Source organism: Marmota flaviventris, chromosome 2 (genome assembly GCF_047511675.1).
Source record: "Marmota flaviventris isolate mMarFla1 chromosome 2, mMarFla1.hap1, whole genome shotgun sequence".
NCBI lineage: Eukaryota > Metazoa > Chordata > Mammalia > Rodentia > Sciuridae > Marmota > Marmota flaviventris.
In genome coordinates, this window is record NC_092499.1 from 27,290,536 (window position 1) to 27,313,731 (window position 23,196).

General features: G+C 50.6%; 1 protein-coding gene across 2 annotated transcripts in view; it reads right to left on the reverse strand.

Annotated features, from left to right (window-relative positions):
- Positions 1–10,078: 10,078 nt before the first annotated feature.
- The window catches only part of Ift43 (intraflagellar transport 43), an 81,026-nt gene continuing 67,908 nt past the window's right edge, over positions 10,079–23,196 (reverse strand). For both annotated transcript variants that reach the window (XM_027931455.2, XM_027931456.2), the window contains exons 6-9: positions 11,324–11,396; positions 10,986–11,061; positions 10,495–10,557; positions 10,079–10,357 (exon numbers count right to left, since the gene is read on the reverse strand). In XM_027931455.2, coding sequence (XP_027787256.1) covers positions 10,238–10,357; positions 10,495–10,557; positions 10,986–11,061; positions 11,324–11,396 — 332 coding nt within the window. In that variant the 3' untranslated portion in view covers positions 10,079–10,237. The remainder of the gene's footprint in view (positions 10,358–10,494; positions 10,558–10,985; positions 11,062–11,323; positions 11,397–23,196) is intronic.

The window sequence follows — 23,196 nt, forward strand, 5'->3', positions numbered from 1 at the left end:
ACCCAGGATGCCAAGCTGCTCCCACCAAAGCCAAAGGTCTAAGCATCTCAGTGGTGCCACCCTGCCACCCTCCTGGACACCCAGGACCCTGAGAAAGGCTGGCATCCTCACCTCCACCCAGGGGCCTCTGAGACCAGGCCAGCGAGAGGCAGGATTTACAGCCGCGCTTAGCCAGGGCTGGGCCGGTCGTTTGTCACACGGAGCTGGGGCACCTTGTTCTACCTGTGTTGAGTGTGTTTTATTGGCGTTGAGCAGAGTGGGGCCGGAGCGGATCAGGGATAGGAAAACCCACTCAAGTGAAAAATGAGGAGAGCCAGATGGGATTGAGGGGAAGGCAAGGGGGAGAGAGGCGGGGAAGGAGGTGAAGGGGTGGATTGTAAAACACAAGACGAATGTGTGCAGCAGCCCTGGGGTTACTAGAGAGAGGGGCACGTGGCCCTTGGGCTCCATCACACCCCAGGAGCCGTTCCTGCAGCTGCAATGGCAGGTCTGGGGAGGAGCTGCAGGCTCCAGACCAGAGGAGGCCCACAGCCTCCAGGTTGTGGGGGCCCAAGAAGGTGTTAAACCAAAAGCAAACTCACCCCGCGGCCTCGCCTCCCAGGTCCCCCCTCAGTTTCCCCTTCTGGTCCACTCAGGAGGCCAAGTGCCCAGCTTGGAATTCCACACCCTTCCTGCTTCAGCACAGAAGCTTCAAGTCCCAAATTGCGAGATGAGAATGGGACTGTGGGGAGGCGGCTTTAGAGATCTCCCTATTAGGAACAAGAAAAGAGAGAGAGAAGCCGAGGAAGAGACAGAGAGAGACAGAGAGAGAAGGAGGGAGAGAAAGGCAGATAGAGAGATAGACACTGGGCTTTGTGCCTGCAACAAGCCAGGAAAGGTGCATTTTTAATTAAATTTATACAAAATGTGTCAGTTTTATCTCTAGGTTTCAAACCTGCCTCTTTTCTATCAAAGGGAAGTATTGATCTCCATTGCCCCGGAGCTACCTGACTGAATTAAACAGAATAAATAGAAGGAGGAGGACCGAAAGGGCTCAGAAACAACCGCAAAGAGGCAAAATCTAATGGCTCTACAGTCATTTGCTGCAATTAAAAAACAAAACCATTTAGAGGGCCTGTTAACACCTTGAAGTCAGAAAACTCCAGCTTCAAAAAAAAAAAAAGGCTCCAAACAGCTCCCAGGCAAAACATTTTAATTGCTATAAATCCTTCCATCTTTGGCTGGCACTTGGGCATCTATGCATTTTCCTCCACACAAGAGTGTGCAGCTCCGGTCCACGGTGCCCCCACCCACATCAGGCTCAGCGATTTCTGGTCCTTTGTACTCGTAAGCCCAACGGAGGCAGCGGCGGCTCCCAGCCCCACACACACACCCAGGCCTGGTGGGCTGGTTTTCTCATTCGGCAAGTTACTGTATTGCTTTCTACCTTAGTTTCCTGGTCTATCAAGGGGGACAATAATGCACACTTCACGGAAGTAATTTATTAAAGGGCTTTCTGCAATGCCAAGGATAGAGTGTGGAACCAGTGACAGCAGAAACAACGAACCGTTTACCCACAGATGACCTCTGATTTTCTCTTCCTGAAGGTGGAGCCCTGAGGGAAGGCCGGCCCTGGTTCCCATCCTTGGCCTTTACCAGCAACTTCTCTGAGAATCTTGCCAATCTTTCTTATTTGTGGCCCTTCCCCCATAAGTCTCTGACTTATGACTCTTGGGCCCTGTGACCTCCTGTTTTGTCTCATATGGAACTAGAAATGGACATGCCAATCACCTAAGGGACTGTAGAGTGAGTGACAGGCTGCCAAGGTGGCGGCCTGTTCTTTTCTCAGCCAGGGTCAACTTGATGGTATTTGGCTCGTACAGGTGCACAGAACCCTGCCCAGAGGAAGGGCCCAACATTGATTTCATGCTCTGTTGTTCCTGTCTTGAAATTCTTAATCATTTTTTGAACAAGGGGCCTCACATTTTCACCACTAAGCTGGATCGGCCTGCCAAGGTAGGGCTACTCAAAGTGTGGTCCTTACGCCATCGGTGCAGCACTTCCTGGGAGCTCACTAGGGATTTAGAGTCGTGGTCTCTCCCCAGACAGACCTACTGCATCAGGCTTAGGAACCTGGGTTCCAGTATGTCCCTCTGGGTGATTCTGAGGCTCATGGAGGTTTGGGCAGCATTACTTCTCAATAGGTACTTGTCATCAGCCACCTCGCTCTCAGCCCTCCAGGCCCCATATGGACCTCCTGGGACTCATCCTGCCCTCGTGCCCCTCCAGGGAGGTGGAATGCACCGGCTGCAGAGCTAGCCCTCCCCTGCCTATCAGGAGAGTGATCGTCCCCATCTCCACCTGGGCAGCCGTGGGCCGACCAGTCCTGCTTAATTAAACAGGGAAAAGATCAGGTCAGTGCCAGATAAGCAGGCAGGAGCAGGACAGACAGAAAGAATGGACAGGCAGGGAGCTGTCAGCACCTGGCCTGTCTAGAGTGATTATTAATAACGATAAGCAGGAGAATGGGAATAATAAAGGACTAATGAACTGGCTCTGAAAGTGACAGGAGATGGAATCTGATAGGAGGCTGAGCCCGGGTGCCGCTGCCCTGGGAGGTGTGGTGTGGAAGAGGCCAGAGGAGCCTGCTGGGATTGTGGGGGAGGCTCCCCGGGGCCCTCTGCCTCCAGGAGGCTGATTTGGCCAGAAGTTCAGTTAACCTACATTTAGTCTTTCCTCCAGAAGACCCTGGGCCCTCATAGCTGGGACATTTTAAATGCATATTCCTAGGGCCTGCCACAGGGATCCTGAGGCCCCAGGTCTGGAATGGAGCCGGGCATCTGCATCTTGTGAGCCTCTCCTGGAGGTTTGTGGACTGTACTGGTTTTAAACCAGGGAGGGTACTTGACCTGGAGTCAGGGCACATTTCATGTCTCAATCACTCCAAAAGCCCACGTGGTAGCAGCTGCCAGAAGACAGACAGCAGCAAAGTTGGTCTGTGCCTTCCCCACAAGCTCAACAAGCTGGACCAAGATGCTACCCGCATACAGAAAGGAAGCGTGCACCAGAATTGTCCTTGTCAAGCTCTGGTCACCAGGCGCGGGTGCTGATCCGTGTTAACATCGCCATCTCCTTCAACCAGTGGACACACACTCGAAGTGTCCCGGAAGCCAGAAGGAAGAGACCTGACAGGGACTGGAGGAAACTGGAGCCCTGCTGGCCAATGGGTTGGGTATGTTCTTGGACTACCCCCATTTTCATGATGGCTCTCTACCATGACTAAGGCCCTCGCACTGCCATAGAAGGAAGAAAGCAAACTCTCTACCTTCCTGTCACTGCTGAGGTAGAGACACCACAGGCTCCTGGCAGCTATTGGCTCTGGAAATGTCCCATGACTCTGCTTAAACTCTTGTCAGATCCGTGCAGACACAGGCTAGGTGTCCTGATCTGAGGATGGATCAGGGAAGGTAAGCTGGACTTCCTACAGAGCTCACATGACTTCAGTTGTCCATCAGGCCAAAGTCCTGGTCATAGACAAAGGGCGCTGGCCTGCAAATCTGGACTTGAGTTCCAGGTTGAGGAACATGACTCAGGGAACAGAATCCTCAAGCCCAGCGCTCACAGTGGCCAGGCAGCAATGTACCCAGGGGTGGCTGCTGAATTACCACTGCTTCCAGGAGCTGTTGCTTTAACACTCAAGTCATTGCCACCAAAGGAACCAAAGCCCAGGATGGACACATCTCCTGCTTTTCTAGGACAAGCTGGGAATCCAAGTTTTAATAAGAAACCTTTCTGTTTTAAATGGCAGTAGGTAAGTAAATGATTACAAGAGTATGTAAGTCATATGGAACGTGCCCTGTGGGTCAGCAGAAGCCTGTGGGTCTCCAGTTTGTGACCTTGGGGTAAATGCCCACTGGCCTTATGGGTGCCTAGTGCACCAACAATCAGAAGCAATGAGTGACCATCACCTGCCCCTTCAGTGTGACCAGAACTAACCTTCGCTGGGGCTGGCTCCGGGCCAGCCAGATCTTAGCTCATTTAATCATCACAACAGGCCCATGAGATAGGAGTTATAGAGAGAGAACTGAGGTTCACAGAGGTGTGGGGACATGTCAAGGTCGTCTGCTATGGTGCAGAAGAGCAAAGAGGACATCTGGTATCATTGACCTCCAGCTCCCGAGGTGCACCAGGCACCCCAAATAGCATGCAGGGGGAATACTGGGACTGTACTTAAAAGAAAGTTCCTGATTCCAGGGTCTTTCCATCCAAGCAGGGGTTCCCCTCCCTACTGTCCCTTGCAGTTCATGGCAGACCGTGTGGCCACTGGGTTGCGTCCACTGCAACTAATGGTCTGGAAGGGAGCATTTTGCAGGCCCCTCCTGGTCTTCTCCCCCTCCTCCACCAGACAGGTGCTTTCTTTCCGAGAGCAGCAGAGGGGACTCGGTCCCTCCTCTCAAGGAGGGGCTGTGCACTGCAGCTGCAGCAGATGTTGCTGGGCGGGCTGGCCAGCCATCCTGCCGTGGGAGCCAAGAGCCCCTGCAGCACGGGAATTCTGGGCTAATGCTCAACCCTGGCGTGGTCCCCTCTCTCACTGACCCCTCCAGTCCAGGTCACCATGACAGATGCTGGGAACATATGCCGTGAATTAATTCACTCCGGCACAGCCACCGAGGAACAGCCTCTTCCGCTGTCGGCCTCCACCTCCCCTGCCTTCTGATTGCTACCTCGCCAGAAGAAAAGTCAGATTTTCCCTGCCTGCCTGGCGCCTCGCACCCCCTCCACTTCATAACCCTCAGCCCACCGCCAAAGGCACTGGACTCCCGGAGACCCCCCCCCCACTCCACATCTGGGCTGAGAGGGAACCCAGAAGTCCCCCCATCTTATCTCCAGATAGTTCATATCCCAGTTTTCTTGAAACGGATGGTGCTCATTTCCTTTTCCTGAGGACTCTCTCCTTTTCTTAAGGGCAGTTCATCTCTCTTTCAGGGGACGGAGTCTCTCCACCCTTCCAGTCTTTTCTTCCATCTAACTCAAATCGTTCCTGCTACAGTGGATTTTCTGAAGAGAAACAAACAACTGAACTTTGGGAGCATGTGGAGGCTGCTATTTCTCATTTTCATCTTTTTCCTCTGGTTGGAAACTTTTTCTGAAGGAGGCTTTGTGGGCCAGATGGTCTATGTTGCAACTAGGTTCTGCCCATTCCACACAAAAGCAGCGACGGTCCACATGTAAACCATGAGAAGAGCCTCGTTCCAGGAAAACTTCCCAGAATGAGTCAGGGGCTGGATTTGGCTCATGGCTGGAATTAACTGACTTCTCCTCAAAGCAAATCAACCCACCTCTGGTATTTCTTGGTGTACACACGAAGCTCCTTTGGGTCTTTCCTCTCCTCTGCACTTGGGAGCAGACCCTGGGGGCTCCACTTGCTATTCCTGCAGAAAGCTTCTCTCTCTACTCACTGGAGCTCCTTGGGGTCAGGACCGTATGTTATTTGGGACTCTGAACTCTTCAAATGGAACTTGGTAGAAATGCAAACCACCCAGTCTTCTACCTGAAGAATTTATAAGTTAAAGGCGAAAAAGTTCTCAAAACAGATAAATTCCATGACAGAATCAGGAAAAGAGGGAGGGATCAGGAGAATGTGCCCCTGACAAACCCAATAGTGAACTTTGAAAAACCTAAGGAAGAAGAAAAAACATTAAGTGAAAAATTAACCTTGATACCCTAAAGCACTGAAAGCCAAGCAAATGCAAAAATAAAACCCATGCCTTGGAGACGTTTGGTGGTTTCTTCTTAAACCTGAACACATAAGCATGCCATGTCTTCCAGCAATTTCCCTCCCTGGAATCAGCCTAAGAGATGTGACAGCATTTGTCCACGTGAAAACATGCACACGGAGATCATAGCAGTGTAGCTCATCATGGTCTCGACTGAAGCCACCCAACTATCCACCGACTAAGAAATGGTGGTGTTCGTGTGTACCAGGAAATACCATTCAGCAAGAAAAAGAACTACTCAGGAGGCTGAGGCAGGAGGATTGCAAGTTCAAAGCCAGCCTCAGCAACTTAGTGAGTCCCTTAGCAACTTACTGAGACCCTGTCTCAACAAAATAAAAAAGGGCTGGGGATGTTGCTCAGTGATTAGTGCCCTTGGGTCCAATCCCTGGTATCAAAAACAAACAAACAAACAAACAAAACTACTGATAAGTGTCGCATCGACTCAGCAGACTACCTATGGTGTGAGTCCAATTCTAGGAAATGTCCAGATACGATAAATTTATGGAGACAGGAAACACATCAGCGGTTGCCCAGGGCTGGGGATGGGAGCAGGGATTAACTGAAAGTGGACACAAGGGACTATTGGAGGTGATGGAAATGTTCGCCAGCAGCATTACCGTGATGGTGTACAACTGCCTGAATTTACTAAAATCACTGAATTGTGCACTTTCAATTATATATTTTCAATTTTATGATATGAAAATTATATCTCAATAAAGACGCTACAAATAACAAAATGGAACAAAACCTGGTGCAAACCATTGTTCTGTGCAGGACGGAGAGAAGCTGCAGGAGGGGAGACTGAGGTGGTTTCCCCAGCAAAACATGGGTGCCATCGCTATAAAACATCCGACGTGACTTCACCTGGACTCATTTGTCAATCCCATTCAGTTCAAATGCCCAATAACAGCAGCCAGTTTTCACTGGGCACCACAATCCTAAGAGGATGATGACTAGTATTATCCCATTTTCCAGAAAAGAAGTCAGGATCAGAGAGGGAAAGCAACGCACTCAAGGGTCCACAGCTCCTACGTGGCAGAGCTGGGACAGGAACCTCATCCTGCCTGATTCCAGAAACTGTGCTCTTTGCCAAGTTATTTGCTACCTACCTACCCTTCCTGCCTGTCCTCTGGCCACCAACTCTTTGGTCCCAAGGAGAAAAGCATGGTGCCACTGGGCATGCAGTAAGCTTCCTTGTCTCTCTGTTGCCAACGTTGGCTTGCATGAGGTCTCTGGTAGCCATGGGCCCACATGCCCTCCCAATCACTGGGCAGAGTGGCCTTGATGACGTGGCCTGATTTATACAAGTAGCACATTGTGGTCACTTGTCACTGTAGTAGCTGACCTCTGGAGCATGTAGTGGCAAAAGCCTGGCTGGGCTTCCGTCAAGGTGAACCAACAGCCAGGGAGAGAGTCTCAGGCTGAGCCGCAGGCCTGCCCAGTTGGATTTCCTTGGGGCTCTTCATCAGGAACTGTGAGTTTCCAGGGAATGGTCATTCCGTGCTGGGGCTTTAGAACTGGCTGCTCCGCCTGCCCTGTGCACTGGGCACACCTGCCCTGGCAGGGAGCTGGCGGCCCCATCCTCTTTTCTGCTGTGCAACAGGGGCCATTGCCCCGCTCCCCTGAAGCATCAGTCAGCTTTTCTGCCCCTCTGGGCCGACCACGCAGGGACATGCAGTAGTTGGAGGAAGGTCTTTGTAAGACTGCCTGGCACAGGCCCAAGAATGCCTGTGACACGGGAGGAGGGGACTCCCACACCCAAAGGCCTCTTCTGAGATGAGCCAGCCTCGGGCACGAGGAGGCAGAGCATCTCCTCTTCCCTGGTCCCTTCCACCGCAGGCACCAGGAGCCCCTGATACTCCCCAGACAGGCTGGGCCCCGCCCCCCTCCTGGCTTCCTGTTCCTTTTACTGGAAATACCAGTGCTTGGACCTTCACCCTCTTCAGCTCTCTGCACAACATCACCCTCTCCGGAGGCCTCTCTGACTATGCATTTGAAATTGCGGTCCCACCCCAGCGCGGCCTTTTCCACTCTGCCTTGCTCTTCTGCACAGCATCCACTGCCATCTGAGGCGCCTGTGTTTTACTTCCCCTCTGCAACATAAGCTCGATAAGGGAAGGGAGTTCTGTCTGGCTCTGGATCTGCACAGCCTTCTACAGAACCTGGCAGGTGGCAGGTGGCAATAACCTTTCATGAGGAATGCACTTCCCCATCAGGTCCAGCCTCTGAATAGCATCTCTGCAGCTATCAGCCAAACACACTAGGAGGATTTCATTGAGCCCAGCAGGGACTAACCAAGCCTACTCAGAGGTGACAGGAGCCAGCCTAGGAGAAGTGGGTAAGGAGCCAGTTAGTATGACATACGGAGGAGCAGCACCCAGACTCAGGAGCCCTGCAGGACACCACAGGGCTGGAACCTGCGGATACTTGTCTAGTCTGTCCTACACCTGAAGGCCATCTGCTGGGGAGGTTCTCTGAAGTCTGGGCTATGTGACACTGCTGGTTGTCACATAAGGAAGGGGTCTTAGGAGAAGGATTGGACAAATATAGATTCCAGGGTATCTGCTTAGAAGATACTTCACCTGGGTCTACTGTGCCTTACCTGGTCTGCTGGCTTCGTGCCCCTCTCCCTGGGGACAGGCCTCCTAAGCTCAGCCACATGGACAGGGCTCACACTGCAGGCCTGAATATACTCCAGGGACGAGAATGGCATCTGCTCTGGGGATGGTGGGCGGTAGCAGGAGTTCCTCCTAGGGAACTGCCCATTGTAATCTGCAGCACTTTCCTAAACCAAAGGCAGCAGGGGTGAACAACAACACAGGTGTCAAAATGTGCTGCAGTCAGGAAACTTGGTTCTGAATTCCAGCTCTGTACTGGATAATCTTGGGCAACCTCTTCACCTCTCTGAACCTTGGTTTCCTCATCTGTCAAATGGGACAACCACAGTACTTGTTTCACTGGGAGCACCCAACATGCTGAGCCTAGTAGCTGGCACGTAGTGAGAGCTCAGTAACAGAACTTGTAGCTACTACTGTTATAAAGGGAGGAAGGAGTCAACCCCAGTCACTTGCTCAGGCTGGCTGAAGACCTCCAAGGTTATCCAAGTCCTGAGGCAGTGGAATTTGCCAGTAATTAAGAGACCAGCAATTCAGCCCTTCTCCTTTGGGTTTCAGAATGAGGCAGGCTCAAGAAAAACCAGCCCAGATGGAAACTTCTCAGTGGCCACAGGAATCATTCCAAAGAGGGCCTGACTAGGGCTGCAAGTGGGACTCTGGAAAAGGAGGAAACAGGACCCCCAAGCCACTAAGACCCTGAGTTTATTAATTAACAGACAAGCATTTGCTCTGCCTGCTCCAAACACATGGCTCACCAGGGAAGGGCACCTTAGTCACACAAAAATAACCCCCCAGCGGGTTTTTGATGTGTGGAGCCTCTTTGTTTTTCTGAATTTTAATGAAGGGCTTTCTAGGCAGGATGAGAGAAGCACTCAGGGCTCCCTGTGGCCAAGGAGTGGGCCTCAGTCAGCTGCGGCCACCTGCATGGGCCTGAGCCAAAGCAGGGGCCTGGAGAGGCTGGCAGGGAAGGTCCCTGTCCTGAGATGTGTCTGGGAATAAGCAAGAAAAACAAAAACAAGAGCATCCGCTTAGGGGAAGGCTGGGCTCTGCTCCCTGTCAGCACGTGGTGGGAGAGACGGGAGGGTGCGGGGCAGAGCAGAGCAGCAGCTGTGTACCCAACGGTCAGAGGCTGGTCAGAGGCTCCCGACAACGGGTGGGGAGAGGGCTGCTCCTGGGAGAATGTTCTGTGGTGTTCTCAGGGAGACTCGGTTTGCCCCTCCCAAGGAGCATCTGGAAGGGGGCTCTGGGACCATGTGGCAGAAGGGAGGTGTGGGCCTTGGAGCTCAAGGCGTGGGGTACAGGCGGGTGGGGTCGGTGGTGGAAGGGAGAGTGTTATCCCAACAGCCACCAGGCCCTGAGGTGACCCTACTCATCACGCCCCCTGCTTGCTCCTCAGCGCCAGCTGCCTGGAAGACAGAACAAAGCAACAGTCCCGCCACAGGGCCCCATGGCGCTCAAGGGCAAGTCTGAAGGCATCATGCCAGGCCAGGCCCTCCCAGGACCACGGTGGGCAACTGTCTGCAACCTCCTTTAGGGCGCACTACCCGGGCCCTGTGCTGCAGGGAGAGAAGCTGCGACTGCCAGTGGGGGCCACTCCTCCCACACGGAGCTCTCCTTGGGCTCTTCAGCTCCCTGGAGCTCAGAGCTGCCCTCAGACTGCTCACGAGTCTTTCCAAGACGGGGCTGGAAAGAAACCGAAGAGGCATCCACAGAATAAAGCCATTTATTGCATGTGAATGACCCAGTGTGGTCTACTGAAAATATTTTTATTACAAAATATTCCATATAGAAATTCTCATCCGCTTGTAAGTTTCCTTGGCTTGAGGCCTACTGCATTGCTCCAGGTCTGAGGCAGAGATAATGCGTTCAGGTGTTCCGAGGTGGTCCTGGGGGGTCCTCCTTCTCAGTGTGCATCTGGTCCCACTCGGTGAGGAGCTCCGAGGACACCTCCGTGTATAGATGGTCCCAGTCCCAACCAACATCGTCCTGACAACAAGGGTATCACTTGGTAAGACAAAGAATGGCCTTTCCCCTCAATGGCAGTCACCTTCCCATGCATCTAGGCCCCAGGGAAGTGCAGGCCAGCCTGGAGGGACAATGGCGAGTGGCATCTGCTACCGTACCTCTCGTACTTCATGCTCTGGAGCCAGCACTTTGGTGAGGAGCTTCAGGTCAATCTCACCATCCTGTGAATGCACAAAAAGCCAGTTGGGACCTCAAGGGCGGTCAGGCAACAATCTCTTGTAAAGCAAGGACAGGGCGATCGAAGAACAGACCCAGGGACACGCCCTCATCAGAGTCAACACCTGAGGGGGCCACAGGGCCACTGAGAAAGGAGGAAAGGCTACATGCTCCACGCTGGGCAGTGTTGGCAGAAGGGCCACACCAGGAGGCAGTGCGGGTCCTCAGGTGAAAGAGGGCATGGCAACAGAGCAGCAGGGCCTGGCCCTGGGACACACTGGAGGATGGTGGGCCTGGGCACGCCACGAGATCCCTGAGGACACCACCTCCCAGGACAGTGGACAAGTCGCTGTACGGCTTTGGGGGAACTGAGAAATCTCTCTACAGAGGCTGTGTGGAACCTGCCCCTCTGTGCAGAAGCCGTTCCACTCACCAAGGTCTGAAAGGCCGAGTACTTCATGAGGTCATTGTCCAGGTCGCGGTAGGTCATCACCCGGTTCACCTGGATGCTGAAGGACAGGAAGTGTGAGGAGGGACCACAGGCAGGACAGGATCCAGGACTGCTGCTGGGCTACTGTGCCCAGAGCCTGGTATGCAGCTGGGAATGACCAGGGTGGGAATCAAATGTGTGAACTAGTTAGGAACTCGGGAGGGAGCCATCACCAGAAAGACTGCCTCTACACTGGGGGACAGCAAGGCCCTCTCCAGAGGGTGGCTGGGTGTGTTAATCTGTTCTGTTTCATTGCCAGTTTCTGACCTAACTGAACCTACCTCGGAGGCGATGCCACCTGCAAAACAAAGTCCTCCTCCTGCACTTCTTCCAGATCCGGGATGATGGGAATATCTGCAAGGAGAGGAGGAGGCTCAGCGGTCCACAGCACATGGGATCTTGCCAGCTTCTCCGTTTACCATGGATTCACCTTCCACACCCAGCTGGGGGGCTGTGCGCTGGGGGTTGAATGGAGTCTCTGGCCTCCAGGAGTTCCCGGCATAGAACTGTGGTACAAACTAGGGCACGCATTAGAATCAAAAGTGGAGCCAGGCGGGTGGCGCGTGCCTGGAATCCCAGTGGCTTAGGAGCTGAGGCAGGAGGATCCTGAGTTCAAAGCCACCCTCAGCAAAAGTGAGGCCCTAAGCAACTCAGTGAGACCCTGTCTCTAAATAAAATTCAAAATAGGGCTGGGGATGTGGCTCAGTGGTTGAGTGTCCCTAAGTTCAATCCTGGGTACAAAAAAAAAAAAGTGGAGCTTCAGTAATTTGTGACCCCCAGGCCTTTCCCCCATAATGTGCTGAAGGAGAACCCCCTGGTGGGGCTCATTCATCTGTACTTTTCCCTAAGATTTCTTCAGTGACTCTGATGCATGCAGCAGATTGGGAGCCTTGGGGTGATCTCCAAAGAGAGAAGGAAAGAAATGAGAAGAGCCTCCATTCTGTCCCAGACAGCATTTGGGGCTTGGAACAGAAGAAAAGGAAAAGGAACAGATGCATGAGCCTGGCGTGGTCAGAGACAGAACCGAGAATGTGTAGTGTCACAAAATCGTGTCATTGTGAGCACCACCTGATCATGACCAATACTAAGGCATGCATTAAGACTAGAAAGCAACCGTCACAGTCTGGGTCACAGCACTCAGCTGCATCTAAAGGACTTTTTACACCAATGATGCAACCTGGATCCCCAACTTTGTCTTGGTGTTCGGGGCTCCACCTGGCAGGCTGGGGAGAACAAACACCACCCAGTCTAATCATCACACTTCTCTGGCTGTCTCGCGGGGCTTCCTTCTCTGAGACACAATTAGAGACATATGCGGAGACCCGAGGCCAGTCCTTCTATCAGCCTAACAAAGTCACACACACAGACTGAGAGACGGTGCGTCACTTCATTGTGGCATCTTGCTTCAGCCAAAACTGCCTGCCCTCATGGGGACAAATTAACTCCCTAAAGAAACAGTCATTACCAGCTCCAAATGAGCATCACTGGCTGGTTGAGGGGTTTCGCTTTAACCAATCAGGAAAACAACTAAAAGAGGTGGGGCAGGAGAAAAGGTCAAGTGGGGTAAGAAAGTCCAGCAATTCCCAAACCAACTGCAAACACCAAAACGAGGAACATTCCAGAGGAGACAAGTGAAGACACCCCTCACTTCTGCTTCCAAGGACTGAGTTCTATTTTATTTCCAAAAGAGGCACACGCTCACTCCAGCAACAGCTGGGAAGACCCTTGTCACTGTCAGCCCCCTGGTTATTTAGACTTTGTGAGAGCTCTGGTCCAGCTCAGCCAAGTATACAGACGTCGGATTCAAGCTGCTGCCTTCATTACTACTTCTCACTACAGACTCACAGCTGTTGCACCTGGAAAAAGAGAGAGAGAGGGCAAGAGAGAGACGGAGACACAGAAAGAGACAGGCAGAGAAAGGAAATAGTGAAAAGGGATAAAAATAAAGAGAAATTGCTGATAGGGATAAAGAAGAGACACATACACCGCCCCCAAAATAATGAACCAGGTTCAGCAAGTCCAATGTCTATAAAGAAGCTGTTCAAGCTTAGATCATATCTCCCTGGTCTTGGAGAGAATTAGAGATGGAATTTGCTAATAATCTATTTCTGATGCTAATAGAAATTTAGCTTCTTTTCTCGCTCCCCTTCTGAGTGATTCATACAATCCATTGTGTGGGCTGCTCAGGCTGCTCTGCTCCTTGAGCCCAGGCTGTGTGGGGCTCCCTGGCTATGAGATGGCACAGGCCCTGCAGAGGGACGGGGGAAGCTGGCTGTGCCACGTGCCATCAGCAGTGTGACAGTTTTGGAATGAGCCAGTTAGCTGCCACTAGTGGCTCTCCCCGGTGTGGAGTCCAGCCTGAGATGAATATTCAGAAGTTGGTAAGGAAATGCCCCACGCTGAGTTTAGGGCCCAGGACAGGGTCTTCTCAAACTCCCCTTTCCCTCGGCAACTTTAGCATTTGGGTCCTGTCAGCTCTGCCCAGCTTCTCTGAGCTCGGAGGAATTGCACTTCTGCCCAATGTCCACTCTCACTCCCCGTGGACCTCCCTCTTGGTACCCACCCCCCTCCTCCAAATGTGCACAAAAGAATGTGGGGCTGGCCCATCTGTGACAGATCAGAGGTCAGCGCGGGCCTTGGCAAAGGGGCTGCTCAGAGCGGCGCTGGCGGGGCTGGCCGCACAGTGGGATTTCTCTCTAATTGGAAAGCCTGGTGCCCAGTAGAACCCAGTGAACCGCCTGAGTGGGACAGAGCCAGCGATGACAGCCAGGCCAAGGCAAGCTGGAACATTCCGGTGCAGTGACAGCTTGAGCCATCGCAGCAGAGGCAGCCCATCCAATTCCCCGCCCCCAGTGGAACAGGTGGCCGTGGAGCAGGTTTTGGGCAAACTTCAAAGAACTTCACAATTTTACAGTTTCTGATTTACAGTCGCAGACAAGTGTCTGCTTATGTGTACATGAGATGGTCTGGGGACCTGCTTCTCTCTGTCCCCCACACCCCCCCGCCATATCTACCATGAACAAACCTAGGAGAAAAGAAATGAACTTGATAAATCTGCTTCCTCACTAAATCACCCACAAGGGATGATCCAGCCCTGCTTCCCATCAGAGACAGTGACCTGACCGGCAAATGTGGCCTGGTGACCAAGTCTTGTAGGTTGGGAAGGTTAACATACAAAGCACATAGTTTTAACAGAGCCGATGAGAGGAATTGAGTACTAGAGTACTGGTACTGTTGAAAAGCTACCACTGTTTTTATTTTTTGCAGTGTCGGGGACTGAACCTAGGTCCTGGAGCACATTAGGCTCTTACTACAGAGTTACATGCCCAACCCATCTGCTGCTATTTTTAAAATCCTACTATTTTATTTTTAATTTATTTATATCTTGCATTTTAAAAAATTTGTTCTATTTAGTTGTACATGACAGCAGAATGCAGTTCAATTCATCAGACACAAATGAAGCGCAACATTTCAAATTCTCTGGTTGTACATGGTGTAGAGACACACCAATCATGCAGTCATACATGTACCTAGGGTAATGATGTCCATCTCATTCCACCATCTTCCTACCCCTCCCATGACCCCTCCCCACTTCCCCTTTGCCCAATCCAGAGTTCCTCCATTCTTCCTATTCCCACCCCACCCCCCCAATTATAGATCAGTATCCACTAATCAGAGAAAACATTCAATCTTTAGTTTTTTGGGAAAAATCTCGCGATTTTAAAAATCCAATAATTATATTAACTTTGTTCTCATTTCCCTCTATGCTGATATTACTCAAAGAACATTAACAGTATCAACAAGATTAATAAAGTAGGTACAGGATTCCCATCAACAGCTTAAGAGAGCAGGCTGGAGACAGGATGGCCCATTTCAAATCCTGTCTCCGCCACATACCGGTGGTGTGACTCTATCCTTTCTGAGCCTCAGTTTCTTCATCTGTAAAACGAAGATCATTACATTCACTTCATATGGTTTTTCAAAGTATCAAATGCAATAAACTTTGTAAAATACTAAGCACTGTGCTCAGTACATAATATTCACTATTCTTAACAAATACTATAATATTGTGCATCCAGAAAACCCAGATGCTCCTACCTTGACTTTCTCATTGAATCCTGCCCAGTCCAGTCATTTTTTAGAAGACAACAAGACTAAATCAAGATTAAGCAACTCATGTGAGGTGAAACCACTAATGATACTATTAATAATGCACCGCCAGGGCAAGGGTAGGCTTCCCTCTCCAAAGTGGCACCCACCCTACTCTGCACCCTACTCTTTTAAATGCAAAATGGCTTTGAAGACACATCCTCCCACAGTGGAGGGGTGAGGCAAGGCCTATAGTTAGGACACCTTTATTTTTGCCTAAAACTTAATGTCCTTTGTTCTTGGATAGTTCTCTCATTCCTATAACTGTAAATAAACTAAGTCCTCTCTCTCACAAGCCCTGACTTGCTCCTTCCCTCAAGGTCAAATGAAACAGAATGGTAAAAATGCACTCACCACAGAACCTGGAAATGCCACCCGCCATGTCTTACTAAACTAGCTCTGAGAAGGACAAGGTGGCCTGGTACCGGAACAGCCCCGGGGGAGACGGCAAGGCAAGAGAGCTTTGAGTGGCCCCAGTGCCCTGGGATGCAGGTTCCCCTCCTGTCCCAGTGCCACCCTCCCACCCAGCATCTGCTGTGTGGTCCCAGCTCAGACCCCTCAACCCAGAGTCCTTCGGGGCCTTGCGCTTTTTCCCTGCCCCTCGGCTCTCCTGCAAGCTGCTCCACAGGCTCCTCTGCCCCACTTGGTGCCTGGTTGGCCACACTCTGGGAGATGCTATTTGTCTACTTGTTCCCTCAGTTCATTCATTTGGGGAGCATCGGCTGAGCACCCACCAGGAGCAAGAAGCCAGGAGAGATGGTGCCAATAATTGGCAAACAGAACACAGCTTGCAGTCTTCAGGAGCACCAGCCAGATAGGACAGCACACACAAATAAACATCCTGCTTATGAATCAAAATACACAGTGGGAAAATTACACAGTGGGAAAGAAACTAACTGAATTCCACGATAGACAATACCAGGGAGACCTAACTGTTTTATTTTTCTGAAGTAGAAGTCACATGACAGGTTACAGGATGGGTGTTATAAATTCAAATGCTATAAAAAAGTTTAGCATGAAAATTTTCCCTTCCTTCTATGAGATCCAGTCATCTCATCTCCCTAGAGGTAATCACTCAATTTCTTATATGTTTACTGAAAAGCACTTATGCATATCATAGTATATATGGCCCCCCCTTTTTTGGTACCAAGAATTAAACCCAGGCGCCCTTAACCTCTGAGCCACATCCCCAGCCCTTTTTTAATATTTCATTTAGAGATAGGGTCTCACTGAGTTGTTTAGGGCCTCACTAAGCTGCTGAGGCTGGCTTTGAACTTGTGATCTTCCTGCCTCAGCCTCATGAGCTGCTGGGATCACAGGTGTGTGCCACTGCGCCCAGAATGTGTGTCCTTTTAGAAATGTCTGCAAATGGGATCAGGCTACTTATGAGTTGTTCTGAAACCTCTGTCCTTGTCCATATGTCGATGTATCTCATTCTTTTCTATGGCCACCTTGTATTATATTAAATGCTCCCTAATGCATTCAACCCAGTCCAGGAAGGGTGAATTGGGGGCGTGGTGTGAGGAGCCAGGCAAGGTCTTTGAGTGAGGGACAAAGTAGCTAAGAGCTAAAGGAGAAGCTGGATTGAGCTACTCAGGGGACAGCAGGTGCAGTAACTTGCAGCATTAGGGAACCTGAAAGCAGGCTGGCACGGCCAGGAGAGCGCTATATGGATGAGGCAGGAGCAAAGGCATGGGACCAGGAGAGAAAGGCCCTGCACATCAGCTGGGGGACTCATGCTGGGTACCTGATATAAGTGAGATCCCACAGAGGCAATTAGGGATGACCAAGGTGGACTCAGTATGGCAAGGTTACAAAGGGAAGCTCTGTTCATAAAAAATAATAAATCGGGCTGGGGATATAGCTCAGTTAATAGAGTGCTTGCCTTGCATGCACAAAGCCCTGGGTTCAATTCCCAGCACTGAAAAAAAAAAAGCGTTTGCTACAAAAAATTAATAATTAATCAAGAGAAAAAGGAAATGTACACCCCCTCCTTGTGAATATCTCTGAACCCAATGGGCAGAATTAAGAGCTCACTATTGTGTGCTTCTATAATCCATTCATGGCCACAGGTGCACCTCACTTTGCAGGAAGTAGGAGAAGTGAAATTTGCCTCGGCCCCTTGGCTGAGGGCAGAGACACATTCCAGTCACCTCTGCATTCCCAAGGGCTGGTGAAATACAGGATAACTGAGCAGAACTGAATCAAGAGAGGCCCCTCAAATCTGAAAAGTCACATGTGCAGAAGGTCAATCCCCTTTGTATAGTTCAGTTACAGTACAGTCCCAATGGTGCCTCGGTAGGAGTCACTCCCCAAGGTCAACCAAGGAGGATCCATGGAGACTTCTCGGATTTGATCACATCATGGCAAAGACTCTGCCTCACTTGCAAGCTGGGCCCATGGGGAAAGTCAGTGAATATCCAAGAAGCAACGGATGAAAGGGGCAGAGAAAGAGTCATTCAAATCTGGTGACTCTGGACCCTCTGGCTCTATCCCAAGGCTGGGCTGCACTGCTCTTCACCAATCTCCATGTTCTAGAAGCACGCAACAGAGGCCTGCTAACATGGGCAACAGCCCTGAGAATTTCTTTCAAAATGAGAGATCACCAAATAGGGAACTCATTTTAATACTGGAACTGCTGCCACCTAACAGAGTCCTTAGCAAACCAACACATGAAACCACAGAAATAAATAAGTGGTGCCCAAATAAACAGCAAATAGAAATGTACAGAAACACCCAAAGATCAATTACAACTGGTTTCAAAGATGCAAGAAGCTGCCATTCGCCCTGAAATATGTTCTTTGGGAATAATATCACGTGCGGGGATTAAGATGCTAACTACCCAGAGAAATCCCAGAGGGACCCTGTTCTGCTTCCGTGGCCTGACAGTAAAAAGCCGAGCTGCCTCTTCTGGTGAGGTGGCCTCACTGTGGCAGCCCGCACTCCCACCTTGATTGTTTGGGAAACACTGGAACAGAAAGGGATTTCTTAGGTGCACTCAGCTAGTCACAGGTGACCCAGGCTCTTCACCTGGCAGACACTAAAGTCCCACAGGAAGGAGCAAACAAAGCAGGCTCTGAGTCTGCGTCCCAACCAGGCAAAGGTGTCTCAAGCAGGAAGCCCCCTCCTCTGTGTCCCATCGGGTTCTAGTCTTTGATGATTTCCTTTTTATCTTTTTCTTCTTTCTTAAAAAATTCCTCTCGACCAGTGCTGGGGATGGAACTCAAGGCTTTGCGCATGCCAAGCTGGCGCTCTACCACTGACCTCGTGGGTGGTTTCTACAGAGCTACATAAAGTCTATTCTGTATCCCAGCACTATTTTTTTTTTGGCACCAAGGATTGAATCCAGGGATCCTTAACCACTGGGCCACATCCCCAGCCTTTTTTAATTTTTTTATTTGTTCTTGTTAGTTATACATGACAGTAGAATGAATGTGTTTTGATATATTATACGTATATGGAGTGTAATTCCCATTCTTCTGGTGGTACACGATGTGGAATTACATTGGTCGTGTAATCACATATACATATAGGATAGCAATGTCCAATTTATTCTATTATCTTATCTATTCCCATTCCCCCTCCCTTTCCTTCATCCCCCTTTGTCTAATCCAAAGTATTTCTATTCTTCCATACCCTCCCCTCTCCCTACTGTGAGTTAGTATCCACATATGAGAGAGAACATTCGGCCTTGGTTTTTTCACAGGGTCTTACTAAGTTGCTTAGGGCCTCACTAAGTTGCTGAGGCTGGCTTTGAACTTGTGATCCTCCTGCCTCAGCCTTGTGAGTTGCTGGGATTACAGGCATGGGCTACCGTGCCTGGCTCCCAGCACTTTCTCTCACCTTGTCGCCTTAGTAAACGATACAAGGGGCTGGCTTACCTTTCCTTTACTGGGTCCCTTAGGTGTTTACTGATGACATCTGTCCTCTCACTTCATCTACTAACTCAGCTCCCAACCTCAAACACCCTTCTGGGCCACACACAGTCTCCTCAAGCTTCTTTCTCACTTGGCCTTGGCCACCGCAGGGTGTCCATCACAGGCTGTGAGGGCTAACGGCCACCATTCACAGCCAAGTTCAATAACCAATCCACATGAAAGAAATTTGGACATGCCGCCTCATGACACCCCAATAAGAGCAGTCCTGACAAACCCCTAATTCTGGGCCAAAAGTCAACAGACAATAGCAGAGCTCGCGACCGAAACAAAACAACGTCCATATTTTTAGGAGATGGCAACTTTAAACTAGAGATCATTATGATTTTTCTCTGCAGCTGCAAAACTTTGTTTTACTGAATGCTGTTACCTTCTGCATCACGTATGGGGAATTTTAAACAGGCAAATGGAAGAAGGTCTGATTGAAGATGAAGTTAAGTGAAAGAAATTGGTCTCATTTAGCACATGACAGGATTCATCTGTGTTCCCAAGTCCACTGAGGTGGCATCATGGGCGTTTCATATTCATGAGCTGCTGCGACACTATGTCCCCTCATTTACAAAGAGCCGTGTTCAGCAAATTCTGTCCCTGTGGACGCCCCGTGCATTTCATGGTCTTGTCAGAGAGACATCAAACGCTCCAGTAACCAAATACCAGAAAATGGCTTTAATTAGTGGATCTCAATCGTATAAATAATTTTTTTCTAAGTGAAAAAAATGGAGAATTTTTGAAAAAGAAAAAGAAAAGAGAGAGCAGCAGGCAACAGGCTTCAAACACCCGAAGGAACAAGGGAAAGAGGCGGTCTCGAAGGAGCTACTGAGCTGTCCCCTGTGCTCCCTGGATTAGGGACGAGGGGCACAAATGCATCTCCAGGTCCCTGGCAGGTCTACCTTAGGAAGACTTGTCCCTTGTGCTTTTGACTGATTAATACTGGGACCTTGCTACATCTGTCTGGCAGGTGAGGAGAGAGTATGAAAGCTGTGACAGTGGCCAGAGAGCCACACTGCTCAAGTGGAGAAACAGGGCTGACCACACACACAGTCCTCAAGACAGAGTGGGACATGGGGGCAGGAGTCGTGCACGGGCAGCTCCCTAGGGAAGCCTGCGATGGGGAGACAAAAAGCAGGTGCCCGTCCTATGGTGCCAGCTTGGGGTGGGCGTTTACGTCTGTGTCCCATGTGCTGAGACACCTCTGTGCTCCTGCCAAAGTGAATCTCTCATGATGCTGGCGGAGGAGACGGCAGACCTTGAGAGGAGCAAGGTCAAAGTGGTTTTCCCTCAGCCCTCACACTGGGAGGACTCTCAGCGGACGATGGGCTGAGAGCACTGGCGTGGTCCCTGCCTGGCCTCTCCAGAGTGGGTTTCTGGCAGAGAACAGGGCCTGCTAACAGCGGTGAGTGGGCTCGGGTGGTGGGTGACCTCCTTACTGCACCTCCAGTGAGGCTGCAGAATGTTGAAGGAGCTATGGGCACAAGGCCATGGATGGAAATGTTCCCCACCACCCTGCCCAAGCCTACTGAAGGCCACGCGTGTCCACAGCACAGCCGGTCGTTGACCAGGTCCCCACCTTGCAAGCAATCCACAGCCAGCGCTCAGGAGGGACACGCGGGTCCCCACAGGGTTCTCTAGAGAGGGACTCCGTTCACCCAAGAGCCTTAAGTGATGTGATTCTGAGAAGACTTCAGTGTCACCTGCCAGGGTGGCCTCTGGGGACACCGTGAGTGACAACTGAAGGAAACAAGAAGCAAGGCCCCTCCGCGAGCTCCCGCGAGCTCCGAGCGGCTCTCTCCAGCTTCCATCTGCAGAGCTGTGTTAAGGACAAGGAGGGGGGAAGGACTTTAAATGGGACGGAGGAATGAAGTGGCTGGAAGGAACAGAAAGCTGCAGCTCCCCACTGTTCAATGAGGCCCAGGATGAATGACACGGTACTAATGTGACAGAGCGCCTTCTTCGGGGCGCCAGTCCAAGCATGTTAGAGACGGGCACATCTGATTCCATTTCATCCTCTTCATGTTTCGCTGGGAAAAACAAGACAAACTACACTGCTTTCATTCCCAATCCTCGGGTTTTGTATTTTTCCTTATATATATTTATTAAAAAAACGCTCCTTTGATCGGTGCCACCCGTGACACCCCCACATACGGAACGCTTCTGAGCGGTTCCCTCCGTGCAAGGCCACTGCTGGTGACAGCCAGCTGGTTTTGATCACAGCCATCCTGAATCGGATTTTCATAAGATAGATGAGGAGTCTTACTGCTGCTCTCTCTCTTATCAGATGAGAAATGGAGGGGGAGGGGGAGGCAGGGTCCTGAGGGAACAGCGCAACAATCAAGGGCTGCGAGGTTCTTTCTCTGTCCCTATGCTGCTGCAATTTTCAAAGGAGTTTGCCTCGGGCACTTTTAAATGATGGTGTCTCAATTCTGTAATCATCTTTCAAGAGCTTTCTCTTAAAGGGTCTTTTAGGTAAACCTAGTCCGTCAACCACACTTATGGACTTGGGAATCACATTCCCAGTGTGTCCTCCTGCGTGAGTCCATGTGCACCACACGCACAGCGACACCTGTGAAGAGAGGAAGGAAGATCCACCAGCTGCCCATCATGATTGCCTCTCTCTAGGGTAGGAGGATCCCGTCACCTCCCCAGATCTCTGCCTTCTCTAGGTTTTGCGGGCTCATGTCCTTCTTTAGAAACTAATCTCCATTTTGAGCATCAGAAGGAAAATGTTTCTCCAGCTGAGGGCTAGGTGATGTCCTAAGTCCAACCTCAGATGCATAAACATCCCTGTCCCCTCCCATCTCACCTGAGCTCACCTGGTTGTCAGGCTTCAAACTGAGAAAGTGAACCACAGCTGTGGGTCCAGGAATGTGTGAACAGTCACCAGCCATCCGGGCTACACCTTGCTGTTTTTGGACAAAGACTATTTGGTGCAACCTGTCTTTTTCCACGGCAGCCAGCATTAGGCTTTTTCTTTATACAGTTCCCATCACTTGAAAGAGACCTCGTAGGACACTGACCCTCTATCTCCTTCTGGTCAAATAAAAATCTAAGGAGTCTGAGATCTCCCTGAACAGTGCTTCTCCCCAGTGTGGGCCTGTGTGTTTAGGATGTCACCTGCTCTCATCCCTTAGCTGCCCCTCTCTTCACAACTTCATGGAGAAGTGTCCCCGTCCTTCCCCAAGGGCTGAGACCCAGCTCACAGCCATGCATGGGCAGCTATGTGACACTGAATGGGAGTATAACTCTGTCCTATCCTGATCCTGTCTTCTGAATTCATTGAGGACAGAAGCCAGGGAGTCACAGAACAAATACCCTGATCTCTGTAATGATTTCAGGGAGATGTAACTCTTTACTTCTGTTGGCGTTTACTGTCAGATGATTTGCTCTTAATCACATTCCTCCAAACAGACCACAGGCTGCTGATGGCGTTTTCCTAGTTCCTGGAGGAAGGTTATGCACGTGTGCGTGGCACAAGACTTTCTGTTCGTTCTTCCCATTCCACCTCTTCAGATGGGCACATGCAAGGAAGCTACTCACAGAAACAAAGAAAATGGGATCCCAGAGGAGGTTACTACCATCATGTTTTGGGCAGAGATGTAATGATGGTAATTCGGGGCTCCCAGGTGTGACCTAAGTGATTTCGGGGCACCCCCCACCCTGGGGCATAAACGCACTCCCCTCCAGCTCCATCAGTGCAGCGGGGGGTCTGGTCAGGACTCTGGGCTTTGCTGTGCAGCGCAGCAAAGGTAAGGAAGAACATGACTGAGCTGACCAGGAACTAAAACCAAGCTTAACACAGTTCTCCAAACTAGAATTCTGCCTTTTGTAGCGGAGGGGGCCAAAAGAAGACACCAAACCAGTCTCTATCCTACTTGCTGAATCAGGTAATTCCCAACATCTCTCCCTCCGGTGGACTTCCAGAAACCTACTCTGTGATGACGCACGCTCTTGTTAGGCTAGGGTCATATTGCCTTGCATCTCATCCTGCAAAATCCAGAGCCAAGTGAAAACCACTTCTCTCAATTAAAGAAACCCTTAGGAAGTCCATGTAATTTCTGCAGTGTCTTGCTCAC